The sequence below is a fragment of the Schistocerca serialis genome, chromosome 8 (assembly GCF_023864345.2).
Source record: "Schistocerca serialis cubense isolate TAMUIC-IGC-003099 chromosome 8, iqSchSeri2.2, whole genome shotgun sequence".
Taxonomy (NCBI): domain Eukaryota; kingdom Metazoa; phylum Arthropoda; class Insecta; order Orthoptera; family Acrididae; genus Schistocerca; species Schistocerca serialis.
Genome location: NC_064645.1, coordinates 96,907,617 through 96,935,075, shown reverse-complemented (window position 1 = coordinate 96,935,075; position 27,459 = coordinate 96,907,617). Strand labels below are relative to the sequence as shown.

The following is a 27,459-nucleotide window of genomic DNA, read 5'->3' as shown; positions in this document are numbered from 1 at the left end:
AGTTCTGGGTGGAGATTTTAATTTGCCGGATATAGACTGGGAGACTCAAATGTTCATAACGGGTGGCAGGGACAAAGAATCCTGTGAAATTTTTTTAAGTGCTTTATCTGAAAAGGGAATCAGCGATCATAAAGCGGTTACTGCATCGATGATTTCAGCCATAAATAGAAATATTAAAAAAGGTAGGAAGATTTTTCTGTTTAGCAAAAGTGACAAATAGCAGATTTCAGAGTACCTGATGGCTCAACACAAAAGTTTTGTCTCAAGTACAAATAGTGTTGAGGATCAGTGGACAAAGTTCAAAACCATCGTACAATATGTGCTAGATGAGTATGTGCCGAGCAAGATCGTAAGAGATGGAAAGGAGCCACCATGGTACAACAACTGAGTTAGAAAACTGCTGCAGAAGCAAAGGGAACTTCACAGCAAACATAAACATAGCCAAAGCCTTGCAGACAAACAAAAACTACGCGAAGCTAAATGTAGTGTGAGGACGGCTATGCGAGAGGTGTTCAATAAATTCGAAAGTAAAGTTCTATGTACTGACTTGGCAGAAAATCCTAAGAAATTTTGGTCTTATGTCAAAGCGGTAGGTGGATTAAAACAAAATGTCCAGACACTCTGTGACCAAAATGGTACTGAAACGGAGGATGACAGACTAAAGGCCGAAATACTAAATGCCTTTTTCCAAAGCTGTTTCACAGAGGAAGACTGCACTGTAGTTCCTTCTCTAGATTGTCGCACAGATGACAGAATGGTAGATATTGAAATAGATGACAGAGGGATAGAGAAACAATTAAAATCGCTCAAAAGAGGAAAGGCCGCTGGACCTGATGGAATACCAGTTCGATTTTACACAGAGTACGCGAAGGAACTTGCCCCCCTTCTTGCAGCAGTGCACCGTAGGTCTCTAAAAGAGCATAACGTTCCAAAGGATTGGAAAAGGGCACAGGTCATCTCTGTTTTCAAGAAGGGACGTCGAACAGATGTGCAGAACTATAGACTTATATCTCTAACATCTATCAGTTGTAGAATTTTGGAACATGTATTATGTTCGAGTATAATGACTTTTCTGGAGACTAGAAATCTACTCTGTAGGAATCAGCATGGGTTTCGAAAAAGACAATCATGTGAAACCCAGCTCATACTCTTCATCCACGAGACTCAGAGGGCCATAGACATGGGTTCCCAGGTAGATGCCGTGTTTCTTGACTTCCGCAAGACGTTCAATACAGTTCCCCACAGTCGTTTATTGAACAAAGTAAGAGCATATGGACTATCAGACCAATTGTGTGGTTGGATTGAAGAGTTCCTAGATAACAGAACGCAGCATGTCATTCTCAATGGAGAGAAGTCATCCGAAGTAAGAGTGATTTCAGGTGTGCCGCAGGGGAGTGTCGTAGGACCGTTGCTGTTCACAATATATATAAATGACCTTGTGGATAACATCGGAAGTTTACTGAGGCTTTTTGCGGATGATGCTGTGGTATATTGAGAGGTTGTAACAATGGAAAATTGTACTGAAATGCAGGAGGATCTGCAGCAAATTGACGTGTTGTGCAGGGAATGGCAATTGAATCTCAATGAAGACAAGTGTAATGAGCTGCGAATACACAGAAAGAAAGATCCCTTATCATTTAGCTACAATATAGCAGGTCAGCAACTGGAAGTAGTTAATTCCATAAATTATCTGGGAGTACGCATTAGGAGTGATTTAAAATGGAATGATCATATAAAGTTGATCGTCAGTAAAGCAGATGCCAGACTGAGATTCATTGGAAGAATCCTAAGGAAATGCAATCCAGAGACAAAGGAAGTAGGTTACAGTATGCTTGTTCGCCCACTGCTTGAATACTGCTCAGCAGTGTGGGATCTGTACCAGATAGGGTTGATAGAAGAGATAGAGAAAATCCAACGGAGAGCAGCGCGCTTCATTACAGGATCATTTAGTAATCGTGAAAGCATTACAGAGATAATAGATAAACCCCAGTGGAAGACTCTGCAGGAGAGACACTCAGTAGCTCGGTACGGGCTTTTGTTGAAGTTTCGAGAACACACCTTCACCGAGGAGTCAAGCAGTATATTGCTCCCTCCTACGTATATCTTGTTAAGAGACCATGAGGATAAAATCAGAGAGATTAGAGCCCACACAGAGGTATACCGACAACTCTTCTTTCCACGAACAATACGAGACTGGAATAGAAGGGAGAACCGATAGAGGTTCTCAAGGTACCCTCCGCCACACACCGTCAGGTGGCTTGCGGAGTATGGATGTAGATGTAGATGTAGATAGCTGATGTCCTTAATCCCTTAGTGTCTTTATTCAGGTCACATTCAAAGTATTTCCCCAAGCTGCTGTGCTTGCTGTTATATTGTTCAGAATTAAAATCCTCTTTATGAAGACATTCCTGAACATAATCTGACCAAAATTTCACCAGGAAACCTCCTTTGAATTTCTCATATTTTTTGTTTATTTATTTATTTATTTATTTATTCATCCGTAGACAACCTGTGTTGTATGGATGTCGTCAACTGTATACATGGAATGAGTATATACATAATAGTACTTCTGGTAGTACATATTTCTATGGTGCAACTTAATCGTTTGTACACAAAACAAATACACACCAATCTTAGTTACAAATAAATATGAATTTACAAATGTATTTTTGCATGGATTACACAAAATGAATACACACCAATCTTAATTACAGATAAATATAAATTTACAAAGGTACTCTTGCATGAATTGAGGTGAACACATGTCATTTACAGTATTCTTTGACAGTATAGTAACATTTATCTGCTAAATAATTTTTTGCAGCTTCCCTAAAGGCATGTATTCCAGTTCCAGCTTTGATCTCCTCTGGAAGTCTATTATACATTTTTAATCCATTAAATAATAAACTATTTTGGGTTTTTGTTTTGTTTTTTCGTATGAGATGCAAATGGTGGCAGGATCTAGTCCAGTGTTGGTGTATAGATCTGTTTTGTGTGTACTGGTCAATGTGTTTCTTTATATATATCACAGTCTGAAAGATGTATTCACATGGTACTGTCAAGATTCCCATGGTTTTGAATAAATCAGTACAGTGAGCTCTCTTGCTGCTTTTTGTTATTATTCGTACTGCCCTCTTTTGCAGCTTGAAAATTGCTTGTATGTTCTGCACATTTGTACCCCAGAAGGTTATGCCATAACTAATTATTGAATGCACATATGCAAAGTATGTAGTCTTAGCACATGAACTATTACATACTGACATAATTATCCGGAGTGCATAACAAGCAGTAGCAATTTTCTTTTCTAGTGCTGCAATATGGTCAGTCCAGTTAAGCTGTGAGTCATCATGCATTCCTAGGAATTTTGTGTTTGTGACACAATCTATAAGTTCCTCTTTAACTTTTAGGCCTATGCTATTATGTTTTTTATTTATGTGGAAATTAATACTGTTTGTTTTTTTAATATTGAGGGTTAATTTGTTGCTTACTACCCACTTGCATACATGATCGAGAGTTTCTTCAGCTTTGTCTCTCAATTTGTCTGATGACTCATCACTGATAAGGATGCTGCTATCACCTGCAAATAGTATTACTTCCCCGTATTTGACACTCTGGGGAAAATCATTGATATATATTAGGAAGAGTATTGGCCCTAACACACTTCCCTGAGGGACTCCTATGTTAATATGTTCTGGTTTGGAAATGTGTTTTGTCAATCTGCTGAACTTCGTTTGTGAGATCTCTACACACTGTACCCTATTTTCCAAGTACGATTGAAACCAGTTATTTACTGTTCCCCTTATTCCTAGTGCCTCCATTTTGTTTAGTAGTATTTTGTGGTCTACCGTGTCAAATGCTTTGCTAAGGTCAAGGAATATGCCTGTTACATGTTCACCTTCGTCAAGTGCTTCTAAGACAAAATTTGTGAAGTGAGCTACTGCTGAACCTGTGCTTTTTCCTGGCCTGAAACCAAATTGTTCTTTACACAGTAGGTTGTACTTGTTTTTTAGTAATCCATTAGTCTCTTTTTCATTATATTTTCTGTTACCTTGGAAAAGGATGAGAGTAATGAGACGGGCCTATAGTTTTCTATATTTTCTGGATCGCCTTTCTTAAATAGAGGCAGGACTTTTGCACATTTTAAGTATTCTGGGAAGCAGCCTGCAGTGAAAGATTCATTTATGATGTGTGCCAAAGGATGTTGTATGCTGTCAATGCAGTCCTTCAGTAAGCACACTGGCACTTCATCTAAACCTGCTGATGTTTTATTCTTTAGATTCTTCACAACCATCCTTACTTCTTCTGTAGAAGTCGGTAACAGTAACATTGAGTTATCCATATAGTTCAATTTTTGTTCAGGCTGTTTATTGCCAAACTTTTGCTGTAGCTTGGTAGCAACACTGCTGAAGTACTCATTTACAGTATTTACTAGTGTATTTGGGTTATGTATAATAGCACCATTATGTTTAATTTGAATGTTTACTGTTTTTAATTTATTACTGTTTGTTTCCTGTTTGGTAACAGTCCAGGCTGCTTTAATTTTATTTTCTGCCTTTTCTATAATACTGTCATTGTGGGCTTTTTTTGCATCTCGTAATACTCTTCTGTATATTCTTTTGTATGTGTGGTAGTAGTTTAGGAAACCAGGATCACTATGGTAGTTTTTTAACCTGTTCAGTTGTTTGAGTGTTGCAGAGGATTTCCTTATTCCTTTGGTCACCCAGGTATTTCTTTTGTGTGAGTGTACTGCAGTTTGCACCTTTGGGAATGCTTCATCAAATCTGAGTTTAAATAGTGACATGAATTTAGAAAATTTCTTATTTACACTAGTTTCAGCATACTCTTCTTCCCAAGCTATACTGTTTATTTGCTTGGCAAATTCTGATCTGTTTGGTTTGGAGAAAACCCTTCTGTATGTGTATGTTTTAGTTGTATTGTCTATATTTATGTTTAATTTTAGGATTTGACAGGAGTGATCAGAAAGGCCAAGGTCATCTACAATAATTTCACAACTTTCTTTATCTATGTCTGTGATGATGTGATCAATTGTTGATGATGAGTTTTTGGCTATCCTCGTGGCTCTGTTAACTAATAGTGATAAATTATAACAGCGCAATATATACAAGAATGAGCTACAGAATCTATCTGGGTTTTGTGTGTTTATATTTAAGTCTCCACAAATGAGACTTGTAGTGCTCAGTGGTTTCTGTCACCCAAAATGGTGCAACTGCTTGCATGCAGGCAGTAGAAAACTGAATCTTGTATTTCTCTGTCCAAGTTTTAAGAAAGATACTTTTAAAGTCTTTTATCATCAGGCATATATACATAAGCAGGTCTAAAAATAAGAACCTGAAGATGTCTACACTGCACCAAGATTTCCCCCAAAAGTATTGATGACAGAGAGGGTACTGGCTCCATATTACAAGCTGAGTGATTATAACTCTTATGAGCTAAACTTCCTGTGTCATCTCTGTACTCTCTGCTGTATTGGCCTGTGGTGGTATCTGTCTCACCTGGCTGAGCAATTATGGGTGGTTGCCATTAATATTACTTTTAACCATGGGCAACTAACTGCATAAATCATTCATATGAACCACTGCGTTTTCCCACTACTCAGGGAGATCCTTCATTAAAGTAGTTTGTATCTGACTTAATTCTTGACAAATGAACGATCATAAAAAGATTTCTTGATTGTGATGCATTGTCTTGGGTAAGCTAACCAACTGTCAAAATTTAACTTACAAAGAATCTGACAATAGTTTCCCAGCAAAATTTGCCTTAAATCAGAGAAAACTGGAATAAAATGTGAATTTTTGAGTGGTCTTTTCTGTAAGATACAAAGAATGGGAATGAAAGAAAAGGGGGGGGGGGGGGGGTCTGGAGAAGCTCTGATGTTAATGCAGATTCTGGCTGCTGGGATACGTGTTAACTCCTTGTTCCCCAAGTACAATCAAGCACACATTGCAGAAACAGAAGATGCCAGCCATAGTTAAACCTAATGTTGGCATTTGCTCCAGGTAAATACAGCGAAAAGGCCAAAACAGATTCCTACATGTCCCTGAGCCATGCCCATAGTACTGCATGATCCATTGGTTCCACCCATCATCAGGCATATATACATAAGCAGGTCTAAAATCAAGTGTGGGTACTTGGCATCCAATTCTTGCTGTGCCTGTTTGCTTCAGGTATTGTGTAGTAAGGCTGTTATCACTGTCTTCTACTATATAGCTCAGAACCTGCTGTATACTGTGCCATGAGGGATTTTGACATGCAACTGTTTTTTGAATGTGCCTTTCTTTTTACTCCACATGCACTAGCATTGCCTATAGTTGTGCCTGTATTTGGACTTTGACACAATAATCACCACAAATACTTCCACAAGAGTGCATCAGCAATTACACTAGCCACTGCTAGGAACATTCTTGTGCATGCATGTGACAACTATGACACAAGTGTGATTTCCCCCAGTACTATATAAGTACTTATAAATGACAGGATTTTGGGTTTGTACACAATAATTCACAGGAAGATCTTTAAATCCATAATTTAGTACCATAAAATGATGCCGAGGTATTTGGTGTTATAAAAATCTACAATTTCCTATTGTAAAAGAAATGTCATTTATTCATGTTTGAGGTCCTGACATCAATTCTGTGATACAATATTAATGCATTATCTTTACATAATATACACATTAGGTACTTATTAAATTCTCTTGAGAAAATTCTTCGGCACAGACTGCTCCTGTAATCCATTAAATTTTGTTAAATAATTAATACACACAATATGCTTTTTTAATCAGATAATCTTTGGTTATTGAGATGATTTTGAGCATGGTGACATTTGTTCCTACATTTTTGTGTATGGCATCCATGATGCATCTACAAGGTATTTGTACAAAAATATTATTGTTAGGTGAGTAGTTTCTCTTCAGTACAAACATTAAAATTTAATAACAAGTACTGTTTGTAATTATTTGTAGCTACCACATAGCATGTTATATTTAACAGCTGTGATAATTTCAAACTTCCATTTCCTCTATAACAATGACACTTATAGTTACGTAGTAAACTACACAGTAGAGAAAATATCTGCTTCCACTTTATTGCAAGTGATTAAAAAATGTAGGACTGTATGCATCACACAATCATGTTACATGAAATAGTTTCATCTTTGTGAATATTGTGGTTGGCTAACCCATATCATACAACATGGAATCCTTTTCTGCAAAAGCACTCATTATCCTGGCTGAAGTGGAGTGTATGACAGGGAGGAGTCATATTTGGTGTGACTTTCTGTTTTCTCCACCAGGAATAGTTGGCTCCTGTAAGACAGCAATGCAAAAATAGATTGTTAGTTTAGCAGAAAATACAATTTAGTAACAATGAAATACTGAAGATATTGGTATCTAAGAAAATATATTTTGCAATATGTGCTCAAAATTTCTCAAGAATACTCACAGGGGTGAGTCTATTATAGAAGATCTGCACTTCCTCCACAAGGGAGGAAATATGTTCTGCTTCACATCTATCGGACAACATATATATTCAGACAGTGATGGAGCACAAAGTGTTGCTACTGTTGCAATTATCCCTACTAAGAGGAATAGCATTTTAGTATCTCTTTGTTCCTGAAACAGAAATGAAGCCTTGAAAACAGTACATTACTTTTCACTTAATCATGAACAATAAAAATTCTGTATGAAAACAAAACATACAGGATGTTACAGAATAACATCTTAAGAATTTGGGAGATTATAGAGGATGAAATTTTTAATGTTTCGATATAAGGAACCTATATGCAGGAATGTAAAATAAAGTTTCCACAGCCACCACTGGGCTGTCAAAAATCCATGCACCACCTATATGAGCAACTCCCAGATGAGACTTGCAGTGAACACTTGGGCTGAATTTCTTGAAAAACACCTTATTAAACCACACATCTAACCAGATCATTTGAATGATGCATGGTATTTGAACTTCCTGGATAATGCTTTGTCTTAACTTCTGGAGTATGGTCCCTTGCAACTCAGCACTAGTTTGTGGTTTCAGGATGATTTTCGCCGGTGCACTGTGACCATCAGGTCAGAGTATATCTTACAGACAACTTCTGGCAGAAAATAGTTGGAAGGGGATGCCCACCCCCTTGGCCTGTGCCCTCTCCTGATCTCACCCCTTTTGACTTTCTTCTCTGGGGTTATGTAAAGTCCCTTGTATGTTCAACGCCAGTAGGAACAGTACCTGATTATTCTGAGTGCATCTTTACAGCATTTGATACCATTGGAGGGGAGTGTGGAATCTTACAGGTAATCAGACAACACATGGTTTGCTGTTGCACTTACATACCTGCAACTTTTGGAAAAGACTATCACTAAAACTCAAGCACGACTAGAAAAATGTAATGATTTTTGACACAGCCTAGCTTGACAAAAATAATAATACTTATGGGCTACAAAATACAATAATTAATCCTTTAAACAGGATACTTCAATGAAATCACATCTGCTTGTATTATAGGCCAACGATTTGATGAACATAACAATCAAGAAGCAATCCACATTAAACATAAAAAGGTGTGTGTAATACCACAACACGTTTTGGGACCCGGTATCCTTTCCCAGTCTAATCTCAACTCTCCCAAAGATGGCATATGTGTAATATAAGTGATTTACAACAATTTAAACTGCTGCTTTGATTTTGTCTTTTCTGGTTATCTGGATTCGAATACACTGAAGATTTTCTTTTGCAGCAAGTCAGTAATTTGCACTAATTTATGCTATTGCTTTGACATTGGTTATGTTGGGCCTCACCAATATGCAGAATGAAGGAAACATGTTGGATTAAATGCTGATGTACCATCACACTTTGTACATTATAGAAACCTCAGGCACATAGTAGAAATAATTTTTATATTGTGATTATGAAATAATTAACAAATAAAGTTCCAATATTTCCAGTCATCAAGAGACAGCTATTTTTATGTATTCAAGCTAAAAACAAATCGTGTCCCTAATAGAAATATGGCATGATAATTTTTCAGTTAGAATTAAGCATATCTTGTTTTAACTGGTGTTAATTAATGGAATTGTAATTATGACAATGTAGAAATGTAAAATTGTACTTGTAAAAAATTTAATTAATTGAATCTAGGCCTTTCATTCAATAAAACTAATCCCTCTGTTCACCTGAAAATGATATGGTGATTATCCTTTAAGTAAGTAAAATAATATATGCAAATCAATGAAATATATTGTTGCAATGATAAAACATGTAATTTATGGTCTTAATAGAAACAGATTCTTTCCAGTCTTTGTATGAAATTATTCACTTTTATCTTATGTAAATTTCTATGTAATATGGGAAGATGTATGTAAAAGTTTTAATTGTTAAATATGCAAATTTAATATGTAACAGTGTCAGTAACTGTTTAAAATCATATAAATAGAGGCAGTTTGTATGCTGCCATGGTTAAGGTCAGTCCGAAGTCAATCTTACATCAGTCATGAGACAGTGTTAATTCAATTTTACGCATGTAATTCGCCAGTGAACATCTAGCGTGGACATGAATTCCTGGAGCTTATTTCTACCATTGCATGATTCCTGAGTGGAGATGCAGTAACATCAAGATGAACCTACAGCAGCATTAAGAAGCAGTATCCTGGATTACACAAGAGACATATTATTCACTTGGTGGAGGACATCCAAGATATGACATGGTATTATGATTTTCTTGTGTTAAGCAATGATACACATCCCAAACTTCACCACAGGAAATCATTTCCACCACGTTTATGACATCTGGTGAATATTGGTTTGGAGCATACACAACAGGATTTCCTTAATAAAGTAAGTAGATATATGATAACTGAGAAGGGCTTTACACAACAAAACTTGTTTAATGTAAAACAGACAAGAAATAATATAATACACACTGCAAATCACATGATAGATCGACTTTAAAGTCATAGTTGTGGCCTTTTCAGCTTCGTGCAAAAAGTCTTCAGAAAATGTTTTGTCATAAGAGGGATCAGAGCTCCTGGTGTTCAAAATAGAAATACACTCCAAAGATTCGTTGGTCATGGATGGTCTGAGCAGCATCTTGATTTGCAGCCAAAGTGTCATCTATCTGAAAAGCTGTGAGTGGCCTCTGAAGCTCATTCACCATCTCATCTGCAGTTTCCTGCTCTTCCTTGCATAATATGACAGGAAACTTTTCCAAGAAAGAATGAATTAGTATCACTTACTGAAGGTTATAAAGCACAGATAGTATTAGGAACAGAAAGGTAGTTGAAACTGGACATTAATGGCAACAAAATCCTAAAATCATATTGGAATATTTATCGTAAGGATAGGTTAGCCGCCAATGGTGGTGATGTGTTTATTGGAGTAAAGAATTCAATAAAATTTAGTGTGGTTATCATGGATTTCAATTGTGAATTAATCTGTGTGAGGTTAAGTATCAAAGATCAGTCAAAAATGGTAATCAGATGCTTTTGCAGGCCACCTGGGTCAGGAGCTCTACTGGTAGAGTGCTGCAGACAGAACTTGCAGAATATCATTAGTAATTTTCCTGATCATGCCGTTGAAATAGGGGGTGACTTCCACTCCCCAGGTATAGATTCGGAGTGTCATGCTTTCAAAACTGGTGCCAGAGACAAGGATTCATGTGACATTTTTCTGGACGTCTTGTGCGAAAATTACTTTGAGCAGATAGTTAAAGAACCAAGCCACAAGCCTTAGACTGTCTGGCAACAAACAGACGTGAACATAATGAATCGGTTAACGCAGAGGAAGATATCAGTGATCATAAGGCTGTGATAGCATCTATGACTATGTGATTCATAAAGAATATTATGAAAGGTAAGAAGATATTTTTGTTTAGCAGGAGTGGCAGGATACAAATTTCAGAGTATCTGAGTAGTTAGCATCAAATATTCAGTGATGAGGACGAAGATGTGGAAAACAAATGGAAAAAATTAAAAGGAATCGTGCAAAATGCCTTAGACACATATGTTTCAAGTAAGGTCTGAAGGGATGGGAAAAACCCACCATGGTATAATAGCTGTGTTAGAAAGCTGCTACATAAACAAAGAGAACATCACCTCACATTCAAGAGAAGTAAAAACCTAGCTGACAAACAAAAGCTGAATTAAGTCTAAATGACCTTAAGGAGAGCAAAGAGAGAAGCGTTCAATGACTTTGAAAGTAAAACTTTGTCAACTGATATGAGTAAAACCCTTAAGACGTTTTGATCATTTGTAAAATCAGTAAGTGGTCAAAATCATCTATTCATTCACTCAGTGACCACACAGGCACTGAAACAGAAGGTGACAGAGAGAAGGCTGCAATATTGAATTCGGTCTTCCAAAATTGTATCACCACATGGTCCCTCCTTTCAGTTGTCATATGAATGTCAAAATGGAAGATATTGAGATAGTCAATCACTGAATAGAAAAACAACTACAATTACTTAGTAGTGGAAAGGCTTCAGGACCAGATGAGATGCCTATAAGATTCTACAAAGATTATGCGAAAGAACTTGCTCCCTTCTAGCAGTAATTTATCATAGATTGATTGAGCAATGAAGGTTACCTAGTGACTGGAAGAAAGCACAGGTCATTCCCATTTTTAAGAAGGGCAGTAGGATAGAGGCACACAATTATAGACCTATATTATTGATGTCAATCTATTGTAGAATTGTGGAACATGTTTTATGCTCAAGAATTATGGCTTTCTTGGAGAAGAGAAATCTCCTCTATAAACATGAATTCTGCTAACATAGATCCTGTGAAACTCAGCTCGCTCTGCTCCTCTGTGAGACTCACAGTGCTATAGACAATGGCGCTCAGGTTGATGCCGTGTTCCTCGACTTCAGGAAGGCATTTGACACCATGCCGCACTGCCGTTTAGTGAAAAAAGTATGAGCTTATCGAGTGTCAGAGCAGATTTGGGACTGGATTCAAGCCTTCCTTGCATACAGGACTCAACATGTTGCTCTTAACAGAACAAAATCGACAGATGTGAAGGTAATTTCCTGAGTTCCCCAAGGAAGTGTGATAGGACCGTCATTGGTTACAGTATATACAAATGATCCAGTAGAAAGAACTGAATGCTCTCTAAGGCTGTTCACAGATGATATAGTTGTCTATAACAAAATTGCAATGCCAGAAGATAGTAATAATTTACAGAATGACCTCCAGAGAACTGAGAATGTTGCAGGCTCTGGCAGTTGATCCTGAATGTAAATAAATGTAATCTATTGCGCATACATAGGAAAAGAAGTCCACTACTGTATAGCTACACTACTGATGACCAATTGCTGGAAACAATGTCTGCCATAAAATATCTAGGAGTAACTACCCAGAGCGACCTTAAGTGGAATGACCATATAAAACAATAAGTTTTGTTCATCTATCTGGGATCTCTACCAGATAGGACTGATAGAAGAGAGAGAGAGAGAGAGAGATAGATAGAGAGAGAGAGAGAGAGAGAGAAGATCCAACACTGGCACACTTTGTCACGGGATCGTTTATACAGCACGAGAGTGTTATGGAGATGCTCAACAAACTCCATTGGCAGATGTTACAAGTGCAACATGGAGAGATTTACTATTGAAATTTCGAGAGAGTAATACAGAGACTTACCGACAATCATTCTTTCCATGCACTATTCATGAGCGGAACAGGGTTGGAGGGCTCAGTTAGTGGTACAAAAGTACTCTCTGCCATACACCATTTGGTGGCTTGCCAAGTATGATATAGATGTAGACGTGAATGGAAGAAAACTGTGCATCTTCAGCTTGAGCATGCTTTAACACATCCTTGAGCGGAAACTTGTTGAAGATGTTGTCACAGGCACTGACAAAAAGAAAAAGGATTTATCTGTATCCTGGAGATCATTCACTATATTTGAAGTCTGACTGCTAATAACTAACTCATCATCACTTCTTTGATTTTGAATCAAGTTGTACTCAACTTCAAGTAATGAGGAGATTTTGACAATTTGGGGGTTAACAAACTTGGTGAACAACTGCTTTAGCAAATCCATTAGAAGCTATAATAAAAAATGAACTTGTGGGGAATAGGTCTGAACAGCAACATTCAATTTGTCAAATACAGCAATAGTCACTTGAAGGGAAGTGCAAAAGGCCTTGTTCTAGTTTGAAGACAGGAAAATTAACAATTTTTCTTCACTTGTTGCAGCAGAAGTCTTACTTTTTAGGATGGGTTTGTCACATTTGGAAGAATACACTATTCTTTTAGCAGCATGTAAAGTACATAATCAAGAATTCTCTTATTCTGATACTTTTTGGATCCACTTTGTTCAACTCTAGGTATTTTGAAAGATGTGGAAATGTTGTACATAATATTACTTCCTCTCTGAAGAAAGAAAGCAGCAGATCCCACTGGTCAAGCAGTCTAGCCAAACGTCTACCCAAAGATAACCGCACTTCAGAATTTTCTTTGCCTTTTTATTGTGCAACTTCTGAAATTTCTGAAGGTGTCCTTCCCCCCTCCCCCCTTTTTTTGACACTCTTCTCTCAGAAATAAAATATATCAACAAGGGTCTCATCCACTCTAAGTGATAATCTACCATCACCTTTTTCAGCTGCTAGTTTAATTAGGTGGCAAATGCAACCTATCATGGCAACACCTGGTTGAACTTCCTTCAGTTGCTGAAACCCCATTTTTGCGTTTTTTAATTGACATGTTATGAAAATTCAGCTGTGGAAACATCAGGTTACCAATGTAACACCCTGTTGAGCCCCCCTCTAATGCTGGTATGGATAGCATAGTGCTCACTACTTTTTCCCATAGAATATCACAACAACAGGATACAATTTGGTATTCATATAATTGCTTCCTTCTGTTGTCAAAGAAAATGGTCCATTCTGAAGGCACTTAAGAACTTCAGATGATGTATTTTCTGCCATTTTATTTACAATGCATGTCATTTTCTTGTGACCACAGCTATATTTCTTTGCAGCTTTTGATGTGGGGAAGATCTTTTTAAATAAAGCACCAGCATGATCAGCTGTACTTAAGGGCACAGTATGTTCAACCAAAAAGGAAGTAAACAGACACTCAGCCCTAATTACGTCACTGTCAATGTTCCCAGACTTGGCATAAAAAGTGTTGATTTTCTTTTGATCTTCCTTTGATTTAATGTAACTTATGTGTTTATCACACTTCACATGATTAATTAAGTCATTTTTTCCACCACATGCCTTATTAACATCACATCCACACACTGTGCAAAAGGCAAATCTTTTTCCCTTTCTTTATTTTAATATGCATGGAAAATTAACAGAATATGATTCTTTAAATGTCTGGAAGTACTGTTTCGTGTTGGATTTATTAAGGAGTCCTACAGTAGGAATGTACTGTACGAAAATGTCCGAGAAGAAATATCTTAATATGTACTGAAATTTTGAAAGGAACTTGGATCACTGAACATCACTTCATGAAAACACATCAAAGCACACAAAGTCTTAAACCATTAACTGAACACAACGTCAACCTCATGAAGAAAGAATATGCACATGATAAAAAACACACACACATATGGAATGAATGTAACTGATTCACATGTGGTCAAAGTTGATAGTTGTCACATTAAATATTTACTAATGAAAACACAAATTCAGTTTGCAGTACTTGATTGTACTCACTCTCAATAAATGTTTTCCAAACTGCACTGTTAAAGTGTGTCATTTAATCTACCAAATTCATGGTAAGTGCACAGTGCTGCAGATACTTCACTGCACATTTCCAGCTATAGGTTTCTTATATTAAAACACACAGAGTTGCATCCTCTATAGTCTTTCAAATTTTAACATTTCTGTAACACCCTGTATGTGAATAGGAAAATGATGTATTTTTATTCCCTAAATTTACTAAGAGGATAGAGATTTAGGCACAATAATATACTAATGAGCAGAGGAATGAGTATCAGTTCCCTAGTGGTATACAGCACCTCATTTTTATTTGCTATTAGCATGGATTACGCAACAAACTGGAAGAGGTGCATTCTACACCAGTCCACAACTACTCACAACATAGCTCACACAAAGTTGGCTGCAACATGATGTAGTCCTTTAATATCCTGACAACATCCTACGAAGGCAAGTTGAAAAGTTCTTGGACTGTCAGTGACAAACTGACCATTTAGGTCAGTACACTTTGCCCAGTACTTTCTCAGCAAGTAGATTCCATCCTTGGAATATGGCTCTGGAGAGTCTGCTAAATATCCATCTGTCAGTCATTTTATTGAACGCAAAACATTTTCTAGTCATAAATTTCTTTATACGTGTGATTTATTCAAACAATTCTTACTCCAAATCTCTCAGTTTCCTTATTTCCAAAGCAGCCTTGTAGACAAGTTCATTTCATAGATGAAATATGTCATTTATTTATTTATTCTGCCAAGATTAGGTCATGAGGCTCTCTCCTACATCTAAGGCATTTTACGTATTTTACATTCTGTTCATTATGACGTACACATTATAAAAACCTTCACTAGGTGTATCATAAAAACTTATAATTATTTCTAACATAAATGGTGGAAAACAGAAGTAGCTATAGTAGAAAAATCACAGTTGATATTAATTCATAAAAAATACAAAAACAAAGACAAATAACAGGTAAGTAGTTTTAATCTAAGGGTACTGGAAAGGATGGACTTGAGAGGTGCAATGGGAAAGCGATAGAAAGAGGAATATGGTAGAATAGGAAAAAGCGTAGATGAGTGGGAGGGTGGGTTGAGGGGGGGGGGGGGGCGGCAGTGGAGTGGCTATATTGACAAACAAACAAAAAAAAAGAGATAAAAGTGGAAGAACATAGCTTTTGCTTTACTGTTTCACTGAGAGAGACCTGACTTGTATGTTACCTTTTTAGGGAAAAGTTGAGAATTTATGATGTTGGCAAAAGGAAGTGCTTCAGCTTTTTCTAAAATGCACCAATGTATGCTGAGTAGCTTGTTGCAGTAGTAGACAGCAGCAACTAATTACGAGTTTGCAATCATTTTGTATTATGGGTGGGCATAGCCAGGGTATCAGAAAACAGAACTTTTGCCACAATTATGACCCCTGATGTGAAGCACTGGGTTGAGATTTGATCTCTGGGACCTCTGTAAGGCAGAAAATATGATGCTACAGCACCTCCCATCTCAACTGCCCTTGAAGTGTCATCCTTGTTAGTGGCAGCACATTTCAAGAACCCACTCATATTGTGTCAGGTCATGTGGACAGCTTGTGTAATCAAGCTCATAATAGCAGACCCAGCTGTGACGTTTGCTGTTGTCTCAATGAAGGTGGTCAAGTGATGGGAAGGCGACCCATTGCCTCAAATTCCGCACGGGACAATGGACAGCTATGGCTGGCTGAATCAGAACCCAGGGGCAGAATTTGTGATTTGTGAGGACCTCAGTTCAAGCCCCAGAACATGGGGAAGTGGCTGGACCCCAGCTAATAGATCCCCTGTGGTGGCTTAACACATTGGTGCAAAAACCTGGGTGGTCAGGCAACAATCAGGGGTTCAAAGTCCAGTTACAGAGTTGACAGCCATGTCATAGATGCCATGTCTTCATGGCGGCATCCAACATAGGGTGAGCATCATAATTTAGCCCAGATGTCTGAAGATGACTGGCTGGATCAGGGCGGTATAAATACTGCTGTCAGAAGGCTAATTGTACAAATGAAGTAGCCCTCCCTCATTGTTCTACCACACAGAAGCTTTTCAGAGGCTAGTGAGGGTAGTCAACATCCAAGTTTTCTGTCATTGGCACGTGGAAGGAGGTCAGAGCATGGAAGTGCCTCGCTGCTGAGGGTGCTGTGCCGCCATCAGCTGTCAACTGCAGCATTCAGTGGTTGGAACACGGAGGTGCTGCTGCAAGCACTATTTGTTTCATTACAAACATGTTCAGGTGATTGCTTTTACTTATCACAGCTCCTTGTTAATTGTCCCAGGTTCCTTCACCACTGCGGCAAGATGCACAGTGATTGGCTGACACAGCACGAGGAACTGCAATCAGATAACAAATGGTGGTTTCCCACCATCAGCTTCAAGAGAGGTATACTGCGTTGAACACACTGAACTCATATTTGTGTGGAGTGGGGTTACATCTCTATGCAGCTGTTGAGACTGCAGTTTTCTGTGGTTCCCAGGAGTCACCTGTACCAAATAACATAACAGTTTCTTTAAAAAAAGGCAACAAATAATTTTGTCTCCTATCCTTGTTACCTCAAGTGACAAATAATTTTGTCTCCCATCCTTATCACCTCTGAACTTGTGCTCTGGGGTTGAATGATCTTGATATCGGCTGGACATAAAACTCTAATATTGCTTTCAAGCTATTCAACATTGCTTTACTTTTGTGAAACACAAGAAGCCTCAGGTGATGACTTGAGAAGCACTGCCCACTACATCACTGTTTATAGCAAAATATATGATACCTTATAACAGGAACAGTTCTTTAGTAACCCCTCAATTGTCCTGTACAATAACTTTTGAACTCACAATTTGAACATCAATGATTTTTTATTGTAATGCAACAAAAAACAATTAGTTCAGGTCTCAAGCAGTGTTTATTTTCGTGATATGTTAACCACTTTAAATCATACAGCAGGCCATCTTCAGTCCATTAATGTGTCCATTGGGGATGGATGGAGTCACTCTGAGTTGTTGTAAATGCAAGAGGCACCTGTCATCAACTAGAGTTGTTGAAAGGTGCCTCTTGCCCTTACAATGGCTCTGTTCATCAGTTCTGTGCATCACCAGTAGAGACGTTACTGGTCTGAAGATGGTCTATGTACAACTGAAACTGGTTACCATACCATAAAAATTAAAGGTCATCTGTGATCTGGACTGATTGTATTTTGTTATAACACGTTGTACAGGTTGGGCTCAGGATCCATTCCAGTACTACCACCATGGTCTACAAACTCTCTCGTCTGTAGTGGCAAGATTTGGGAGGCTCTACAAAATGTATTTAGAGTCGTATATCAGCTGAAAGGGTTGCACTACCTAGTGTAAGTATCATCAAACAGAAATCATGGGCTTTTCTGTTAGGTGAAACAATTATTGTCAGTTAGTAGACATGTCATTAAAACAGGAGTTAACATGTATAAACATGCACTGTCCTCATATTCATGTGATAAAGGTATTATTAAATTGAAGTGGTGGCAAATGGTCTAGTGATAGCATTCCAAGCAGTGCTGAAGATTTTAATGATAGTGATATAGACAAGTAAAGTGGCAAAGTCAATGTCAGAGAAGTGCTTCCTGTTGAAGTGATCAATTAATAATAAACTTGCACATACAAGGACACCAGGCATAAAAATTCATTTTGCAGATCGTCTGAATCCACTTGATTTTTTAACCTTTTTTTACGATACATTGTCAACAATAACCAATGAGATGAACAAATATGCTGAACAGTTTGTAAGTTAACACTGAAACAATGATCATATGTGCATAAATGGATACCAACAAACGGAGGAGAATTGTACTCTTTTTTCACAGTTATTCTTACAAGGCATATTTCAGAATCTGATTATGAAATGTATTACTCGAGAAAAGGAATTCATGAAACACTGATTTTCTGAAAAGTTTGTCAGTAAGTAGATGTAGTCTTCTGTTGAAGTTCTATTATTTTCATGACAACAGTTTTTATTTGAAAGATTGTTGTATTACTGATAAATTACATACGTTTGAGTACTTGTCCAGATGAGCATTGTCTGTTGAAAAGTCCCATTTACTGTCATAGGGGCAGCTCCCTATAAAACAGTATACATCAGTGACATATGCTCATTTTGCGATTAAATGATTCTGTTTGTGTGAAGCAAATAGAGGCTATTTATATAACTTCACTATATACACAGAAAAAGACACTGCATTTGAGTGACAATGCAGTGAATATCCTCCTGTGTCTTGAGGTCATTCTGTTTTTGCTGAAGACTAGTTTGACAAAGTGTATACTGTTTTTGCCAATAGATTTTATACAAATCTCCAGTTATTTTATTTTCTGATCTTCTTGTCTCTAAAAACTCTGATGGTATTTACACAGTTATGGGTAACAGGAAGGAAATACTAGCTTCTCTGAAGGAGGAAAAACTTGAGAAGTGTAAAGTTAAGACATTTTGCAGCTAGGGAAATTGGTGGTGATGCAATGGCGAGACAAGAAAGACATGTATGTGCTTAGTAGCATTCACGGTGCTGAAGTGCAAAAAATTGAGAGTAAGGTAACAGGGAAAATGAAGCCAAAAGTTACCTTAAATAGAATGACAGAATGGGTGACACTGACTTAGCTGACCAGTACAAGCCAAATTATACAGCAACAAGGAAGCAACTCTGAGAATATTGCATAAAGCAGTTTCACAATCTCATATATGTTTCAGCTTTAAATTTATACTTTTAGTACAAAAAACTGGGAGGAAAATTTGGGAGATGATTTCCAAAATCGGTTTACTGAAATTTTTCTTTAAAAATACAGTGCATTTGCATATTCTTCCTCTCAGCAAAGAAAAACTGATAACCCTTGCCAAGTATTACTACCAACACATTTGGTGGGATAACAATTTCCTTAACATATTCCTTGTGCTGAGAAGAAACAGGTGCCGATGAGACAATGTGAAGTATGGCGTAGCAATAAAGATTACAGTGGAAAAAAATAAGAAGAAAAATATGCCTCTATTGTGAATGCCTTGTTTTGAAATGTAGCATATGAAAAATAATTTCTAAATAAGTATTGTAGTGATACATGTTGCCATAAACCGTAGCAACACATCTTACTTCCCTTTGACTAGACTGATGAAAAACATGCTCGTGAAAAACATAACTTGAATTAGTAGTAACATAAAGAGCATCTAATGTGCCCATGTTTTTAGAGTTTATGTGCAAATATGAGAAACAAAAATGTGGGCACAGTACAGAAAGCGGTGATGGATGTGTAATTTGGACTGGCCAGTGAAGATCACTTGCATTTTGCAGTCATACTTTGGGGGTGCTGTGGACTCCAAAGAAGAAAGGGCCCTAATGAAAAAGATAAAGCTCTAAAGAAAAAAGAATTTTGTTAAATAGAAACAATGCTGTGCTATCTGGAGTTAAGTGAAGCATTGAAGCATCATGTATGAACGTGTTGTCTGAAAAGCTTTGTTCATTAAGAGTTGTGAGTTGATATTTTATTTGAGTATAGAAGAATTATGGAAACAGTGTTTTGTGATTTTGTACTGAGTAATTTAAATGCAGAAACACTCATATAGCCTTCACTCCACTGCAACCAGAAATGAAGTCTGTGGTTAAATACGTGGCACTGCATAGCAGGACCACATCAAGAGAAAAGAAGATGGTAATCAAGAAATTCTGAAAAGAAGGTAACTGGTATTACACGGGAGTGATTGAAGACTTGACAATGAGTAAAGACTTGGCCTCTTGCAATATCATGATTACATTATGTCAACACACAACAAGGAAAAAGCATTAGCTGCTCCAGTAAAATTCTTCCTGAGACTATCAAAATAAATCAAAAGAAGTTTGCTTATTTTCATAATATCATTGTTGCTGCCAAAAGGTTAAAATTCTTGGCAAATTACAGTCACAATAATCACATGATTTGAGATAAATGCTGAAGTGTGTCATATTATGCCATACTGAAAGAAAGCACTGTAAGGTGCAAAAAAAAAATTACAGTGGTGGCAACAGATAGCAGTGCACAACAAATCCTGTGGAATCTGCACTACAGTGGTATGTAACACCATGACAGTGGTTGATCTTTAGTACAAGAAACAGTCTGAGCAAAGGATTAATGTTTACAACAGTAAATTTTATGTTTTGTTGTCTATTTGCAGCTTTCAGACACTTACCGGAATTAATTCCACCACTGCTGCAAGGGATGCTCCAAGTGGCTCCCAGATGATAAGCGACTGTGATGAATGGAGTGCCCTTGAGAGACCCAGAAGGCGAGCCATACTGAGAGCACTCATCGCTCCAAAATGGCCAACAGCTGATACACACACTTCTATCATGAGAGCTGCAAAGATGTTTAATTTCCTTAGCGTTACAAACAAAAATTCTTTTAAAGTAAGATATACTTCTACATGATCAAGACTTTATTGCCAAAGTGATTAGTATCTGATTCTGCAGTGAGTGTTACAGAACTACATATTGTATTGAACTGCTAATATTTGTTATGAGTCACTAATATTATAAAACATTACACTTCTTTATTACTGATACAGTATGACAATTTTACACCCATACACATATTATGTAACTGATATTATAAGTCATACCATATGTACTTTTATAAAAAGGGACCCAGAACATTACAAGAACACAGTCAAATACAAGGAAATTTTACCTACCCTAATGAAATCACAGCACTTAAGAAGAGTATACATCATTAAATATAGTTGCCAATTTCAGAGGTATGTAGACACTTGGTCTTCAAGAATGTTTGGTCCCTTTCTAGCACTATACATAAATAAATAAAAGGAGATTGACTGTAATAAGACTATCTACAACTACTGTACTTGTTTATTGTCAGTGATGAGGAAACTATAAGCAGTGTGGAGTTCCATCCTATTTGATTTACAGATGATCATGGGCTATATGACTGTGAGTGCTAAAACATTTTAATGCAAGCTTTAAAAAATCCAGTCACTAACATCACAGTTGACCAGTTTGATGTTTGATAGTTTATGATCATGAAGTAAAAATAACACACATGAGGGAAACTGCTGTGGCATAACACTGTGTTTTTGAACATTATAATTGTCATACTTTTCTCCAGTCAGTTACCCTGTCAATGGCTGTGTACATTGTCTATGTTTGTCATGAAATTCTGCTATTTACAAGTTTGTTATGCAATTCTGTTAGTAACTGTAACATCCACAAAATATAAGTTTAAGGCCCAAACATCCAAATTGATTATGGAAATCAGGAAATTTTACCTCAGATTTTTCTCTTGTTATAAAACAAACAACATTCTTGGACGATGTAGCTTCAGGTCTTAAATCTCTTTGTTACATTAGACAAACTCACATGCAACATGATAAAAATTGGAGACGGATCAGGCAAGACATCAATTTATAACTGTGTAATTCTTTCAGCCACCAGCTCACGCGTAGCCATAACAAAAAAACTTTTAAAAAAGCCTCAGCTTGCTGGTATGTATGTTCAACTATCACACTGTCATCACTGGAGCAGGCTAATTGTCCAACAATCAATTGAGATTATTACAGTTGGTTGGTCGGTGGTTTGAAGGAGGGGGGGGGGGGGGAGACCAAACTGCAAGGTCATCGATCCCTTGTTCCTGGTAAAATATTACACAAGGAAAAGCAGAAAAGAAAGGAGACATACAGCACTATAACAGGAGAAAGGAAGAACGACAGAAGGACAACCAACAGAACTATGGAAAAAACAGAAAAAGAAAGCCTCAGATAGAAGCAAGAAATAGATAGAAGGGATAAAAACAAGAGAGCAGATGACTGTGGCTGACTGACCATGAGAATAAAAATGAGAAGCCAACCACTCTGCGACACATTAAAACATCCACCCGAAAAGCATTAGAGTGGAGGACACAAAGGGACACAGGACTTGCATGAAAACTCATATAGAATCATAAAACCCACCGTCACATATAAAATGTAAAACTAAATTAGCCGATAAGGCACTGTCGGCTAAAATTAATAGCAAGGAGTCCAGTAACTGAAGAGTCTGTCACAAGGCAGCCAAAGGAGGACAGCTCACCAAGATGTAGGAAACTGTCAGCCGGGTGCCGCACTGACACTGGGGTGGGTCATCACAGCACAGGAGGTAGCTGTGTGTCCCAAGCGTGGCCAATGTGGAGCCATCAGAGAACCACAGAGTCCCTGTGAGAGGCTTGTGTCAAGGTCTTCCACACATTCATAGTCTCCTTAATTGCATGCAGTTTGTTGTGTGTACTAAGGGTATGCCATTCCATCTCCCAAAGCTGCAAAACCTTGCAGCATAGTACTGAACAAAGGTCAGTTGCAGAGAAGCCAATCTCCATAAGCGGTTTCCGCACAGCCCGTTTGGCCAGCCTGTCAGCCAGTTTGTTGCCTGTGATTCTGACATGACGTGGGGTCAAGACAAACACCACTGAACGACTGGTCCATTCCAGGGCATAGATGGACTCCTGGATGGTCGTTACCAAAGGATGATGAGGGTAGCACTGGTCAATAGCTTGTAGGCTGCTCAAGGAGTCAGTACATAGAAGAAACGACTCCCAAAGGCATGAACGGATGTGCTCAAGAGCACGAGATTTAGCCACCAGCTCGGCAGTGAAAACACTGCAGCCATTGGGCAAGGAAGGCTGTTCAGTATGTCCTCCATGGACATATCGAAGCCGACATGATGTTACTCATCATGTCGGCACAACACTGAGGGCGCCGCTGAACTATAAACCAGACTCCCATAGTCAAGGTGGGATTGAACAAGGGCTCTGTACAGCTTCAGCAGTGTAGAGTGATCTGCACCCCCGTTGGTGTTGCTCAGGCAGCAGAGGGCATTGAGGTGCTGCCAGCACTTCCCCTTAAGCTGACAAAGGTTAGGTAGCCAAGTCAGTGGGGCATCAATGGGGAATCAAAAACCAGCCCTAAAAATCGATATGTCTCCACTACAGTGAGTGGATCATCATTAAGGTAAAGTTCTGGTTCTTGGTGAATGGTACGACGCCGACAGAAGTGTATAACACATGACTTTGAGGCTGGAAACTGGAAACCGTGGGCTAGAGGCCATGACTGTGCCCTGTGGATGGCTCCCTGTAGGCGCCGCTCAGCAACACCAGTACTGGTGGAGCAGTACGATATGGAGAAGTCGTCTGCATACAGAGAAGGTGAGATGGACGGCCCTACAGCTGCTGCTAGGCCATTAATGGCCACTAAAAATAGGGATACATAAAATACAGAGCCCTGTGGGACCCCATTCTACTGGATATGGGGGGAATGATGGGAGGCACCAACTTGGACACAGAAAGTGTGAAGCGACAGCACATTTTTGGATAAAAATCGGGAGTGGGCATCAAGACCCCACTCATATAGTGTGGCAAGGATATGATGTGGCCAGGTCATGTAATATGCTTTTTGTAAATCAAAAAATCTCATTGTCAGATGGCAAAATAAGGTCCCTGTTGAATACAATACTCTGGACCATATTTAGGCTCTTATGGGACGTGATGGTTACAGAAACATCCCTGAGCTTGTCACAAGTGAGTAACACCCATGACTGGGCAGAGGATGCTGTTTTGATCAAGACTGACCCCGATATCATTTTGGACAAGCCCTCCACCTCCCCAATCTTGTCCTCTAAATGCTCAACATAAAACTGAGGCTTCATTGTCATGAAAGATTCCCCATCAGCTCTCGAACATACATGAGCCGCTGCCATCCTTAGCCTGATGTGCCTCCCATGGTGTGGCCAGGGAGGGGAACGATTTTGGGTTATACTTCTGTGCATTGAATTGAGCTCCTGAATGCTTAGAGACTGCTGGTATTTTACCACCAGCAAAAGATGATGTACTATGCTTCATCATGTGTCATCCACCCTGATGCCACCCACTCTGACCAGGGGCCTTCCCCATGGGCAACACCCAGCTGCAGCAAAGGCAACCTGGCGGGATGGCCGTTGCCAGGAGTCCCATGCCCCAGGGTGATGGGCATCTGCTCCTCAGCATAGGTGGTGAATTAATGGTGAAGGCATCAGTAGAGCGATCCCTGTGTGGTCATGGGGCTACAACCAACAGGGTACATGGTGGTCCCAGCACAATGGACGGGCTACCATGTTGATTATCAGGTGCAACCAAGCAAACAAGTCCATTATCATCATCAGCATAGAAAATGATACTGCACAGTTGATGGAAAAATATGCACGTAGGAGGGTGAGTTCACCCAACAGTTGGAGAATGACCAGAAGTTCAGATCCATGTTGATGAAGGATGTGATAGATCTCACCGCATGATGGACACGATACACCATGTAAGGCGCCGTTCCCCAGTTGGCTCGTTCTTTGGGAAAATTTTGAAAAATGGAGGTCAAACCCCACAGGGGACCATCCCATAAAGGCCGAAATGTGTGAGACAGCTTTTAGTCGCCTCTTATCACAGGAAGGAATACCTCGGGCCTATTCTAACCCCCGGAACTGCAGGGGGAAATTGCAGTTTTGTAAAGGGTTGGTGTAACAAGATATCCTTCAAAAAAATACTTAATCCTTTCTCTGAAAGCTGCATAGAACAGTAACTCAGGAAGTACACGTAAGATGGCACTACGTTAGATCTAATGGCAAAAAATTGTCAGGTCTCTTTGAGGATGTATATGTTGAAACTGGTACCTGTAGCAGTAAGGTATTTGTTACAGAAATGATTACCAAAAAAAAGGGTAACTTAAACAAATAAAAGACTTCCTGAAATTTCACAAACATTGAAGAAATTCTCGTCATAAGTAAAGACTGTCAGTGACAATGACAGACACTCACAGTTAATACTGGAACTGGAACTGAGCGTAATGAAGCAAAAGCTGAAAAGTTTTTAAATGTTCCTTTACAAAAGAATGTACAGAAGTATTGTCCCCAGATCACACACTTCAACTTTGTGCCCGTGTGGAGGACGCAGGGAGCAAAAGCTTGTGATCAGCTTGGAGCATATTACGTGCTTCGACAATCCCCACCTTCTTCCCCCACAGCAGCCAGCTTATAGATTATAAAAACACACATTTTAAAAGGTTTCACTGACATTAGCCACATTTGGGCATTGAAATGAATCAGTGGTAGCAAGGGAGAATTTGTGCCAGACCATGACTTGAACCCAGATTTTCTGTTTAATGTGAGCGGTCATCTTACCTGCCTTGACCTTCCCAGTAAGCTTCCTTCCTGCCCCAGATAGCAGCCTGTTATACACTCCAAGCCAGTTAAGGTAATTGCTAGCATTAAATGGAAAATTCAGGATCAAGTCCTGGCCCAGCACAAATTTTCACCTGTTACCATTGATTCATTTCAGTGCTCAGATAAGGCTAATGTCATTGAAACCTCTGAAAATGGTTACTTGTAAGACAATTATTTGGGGATAAGTAAGCATTCTGCACTGGAACAAAATCAGCCAACTTTTACCCATCACAGATGGGCCAAGTTAAATGTACAATATGTAGATATTAGTATCAACCACACTGAGGGACAGTTGAAATAGCTAAAACTGAACAAAGCTTCACCACCCAATAGAACCACTGTCACATTATATACAGGATTTGTGGCTGAGTTAGCCACTCTTTTAAGCGTAATATGCCACAGATGCCTCGGACAAAAAGCTCTGCACAGTGCTTGGGAGAAAGCAAGGTCTACCAGAAGAGTAACAGAAATGATCCACAAAATTACCATAAAATATACTGACATCCATCTGTAATACAGTAATACAATATATTCTGAACTAAGATTTAATGAACAGACTGACCTCTTCCATGATAACCAGCATAATTTCTGAAAATATTAGTCATGTGAGAGAAAACTCACACTCTTCTCACATGACTTCCTGAAAAGTAGAGTCCGGACAGTCAGATGGATGCAGTATTTCTTGACTTAGTACCACACCAATGCCAAGTAACAAAAGGCTAGCTTATGGAATAACAAAAAAAGTTCATGACTGAACTGTGTAGATGTTGGTAGGGAAGGTGTAGTATGTTACGTGGGACGGAGAGTCACTGACAGATGTATAGGTAACTTCAGGCATTCATTCCTCAAGGAAGTGATTTAGAAACCTTAGTGTTTACACTATACATTAATGACCTTGTAGACTACATTAACAGTAACTTCAACCTTTTAGCAGATGATCTAGTTATCTACAATGTGTTTCACAACTCATGTTTCATTCTTCTAGACGTTGTAGAGGGGTCTTAGTAGACAAGGTTTTACACAGCAACCCATGTCTGTAAACATCATTCAATGATACCACGGAGCATCAAAGCTAAAGGTGCTGATGCCTGTAAATGTATGTATCTTCAGAGTGATTCCAGGATGATGTTACAAACATTGTAGGAAGATAGGGAAGGATAAATGTATCAATTTGTGGTAAGGGTCCATGTACCGGAAATGAACAAGTCAAAAAGTGAAAGTTGTGCTGATACCTTCGACAGTGAAATACATGAACCAGTAGTGTTCTTACTATGATCCTTGGGTAAGCAACTTTCATATCTCTAGAATGGACCAAAGCAAGGAGAACATGTCATGTAAACATAGGGTCTAAAATGTATACCTGAGGAGCTATGGCTCTGCAACGGTATTAGATGCGAATTTCCCAACCTATGCTATTGGATGTAGAATTGTAGGGTTTCCCATAATATGTTAGGTGTGCACTACATGCAGAAAATAGATACTAGGGTAACGGAGAATGTGTGGTGTGCACATGATCTTTTTTTATGTTAGAGAAAGCCCTATTGGAAGCAGAGGCTAATTGCCTGC

The 27,459-nt window shown here is 38.5% G+C and overlaps 1 protein-coding gene across 1 annotated transcript in view; it reads right to left on the bottom strand.

The window, feature by feature from the left end:
• Positions 1–6,632: 6,632 nt before the first annotated feature.
• LOC126416305 (solute carrier family 22 member 1-like) overlaps positions 6,633–27,459 on the bottom strand; it is a 253,100-nt gene continuing 232,273 nt past the window's right edge. The window contains exons 9-11 of the mRNA XM_050083965.1: positions 20,859–21,025; positions 7,461–7,630; positions 6,633–7,324 (exon numbers count right to left, since the gene is read on the bottom strand). Coding sequence (XP_049939922.1) covers positions 7,240–7,324; positions 7,461–7,630; positions 20,859–21,025 — 422 coding nt within the window. The 3' untranslated portion in view covers positions 6,633–7,239. The remainder of the gene's footprint in view (positions 7,325–7,460; positions 7,631–20,858; positions 21,026–27,459) is intronic.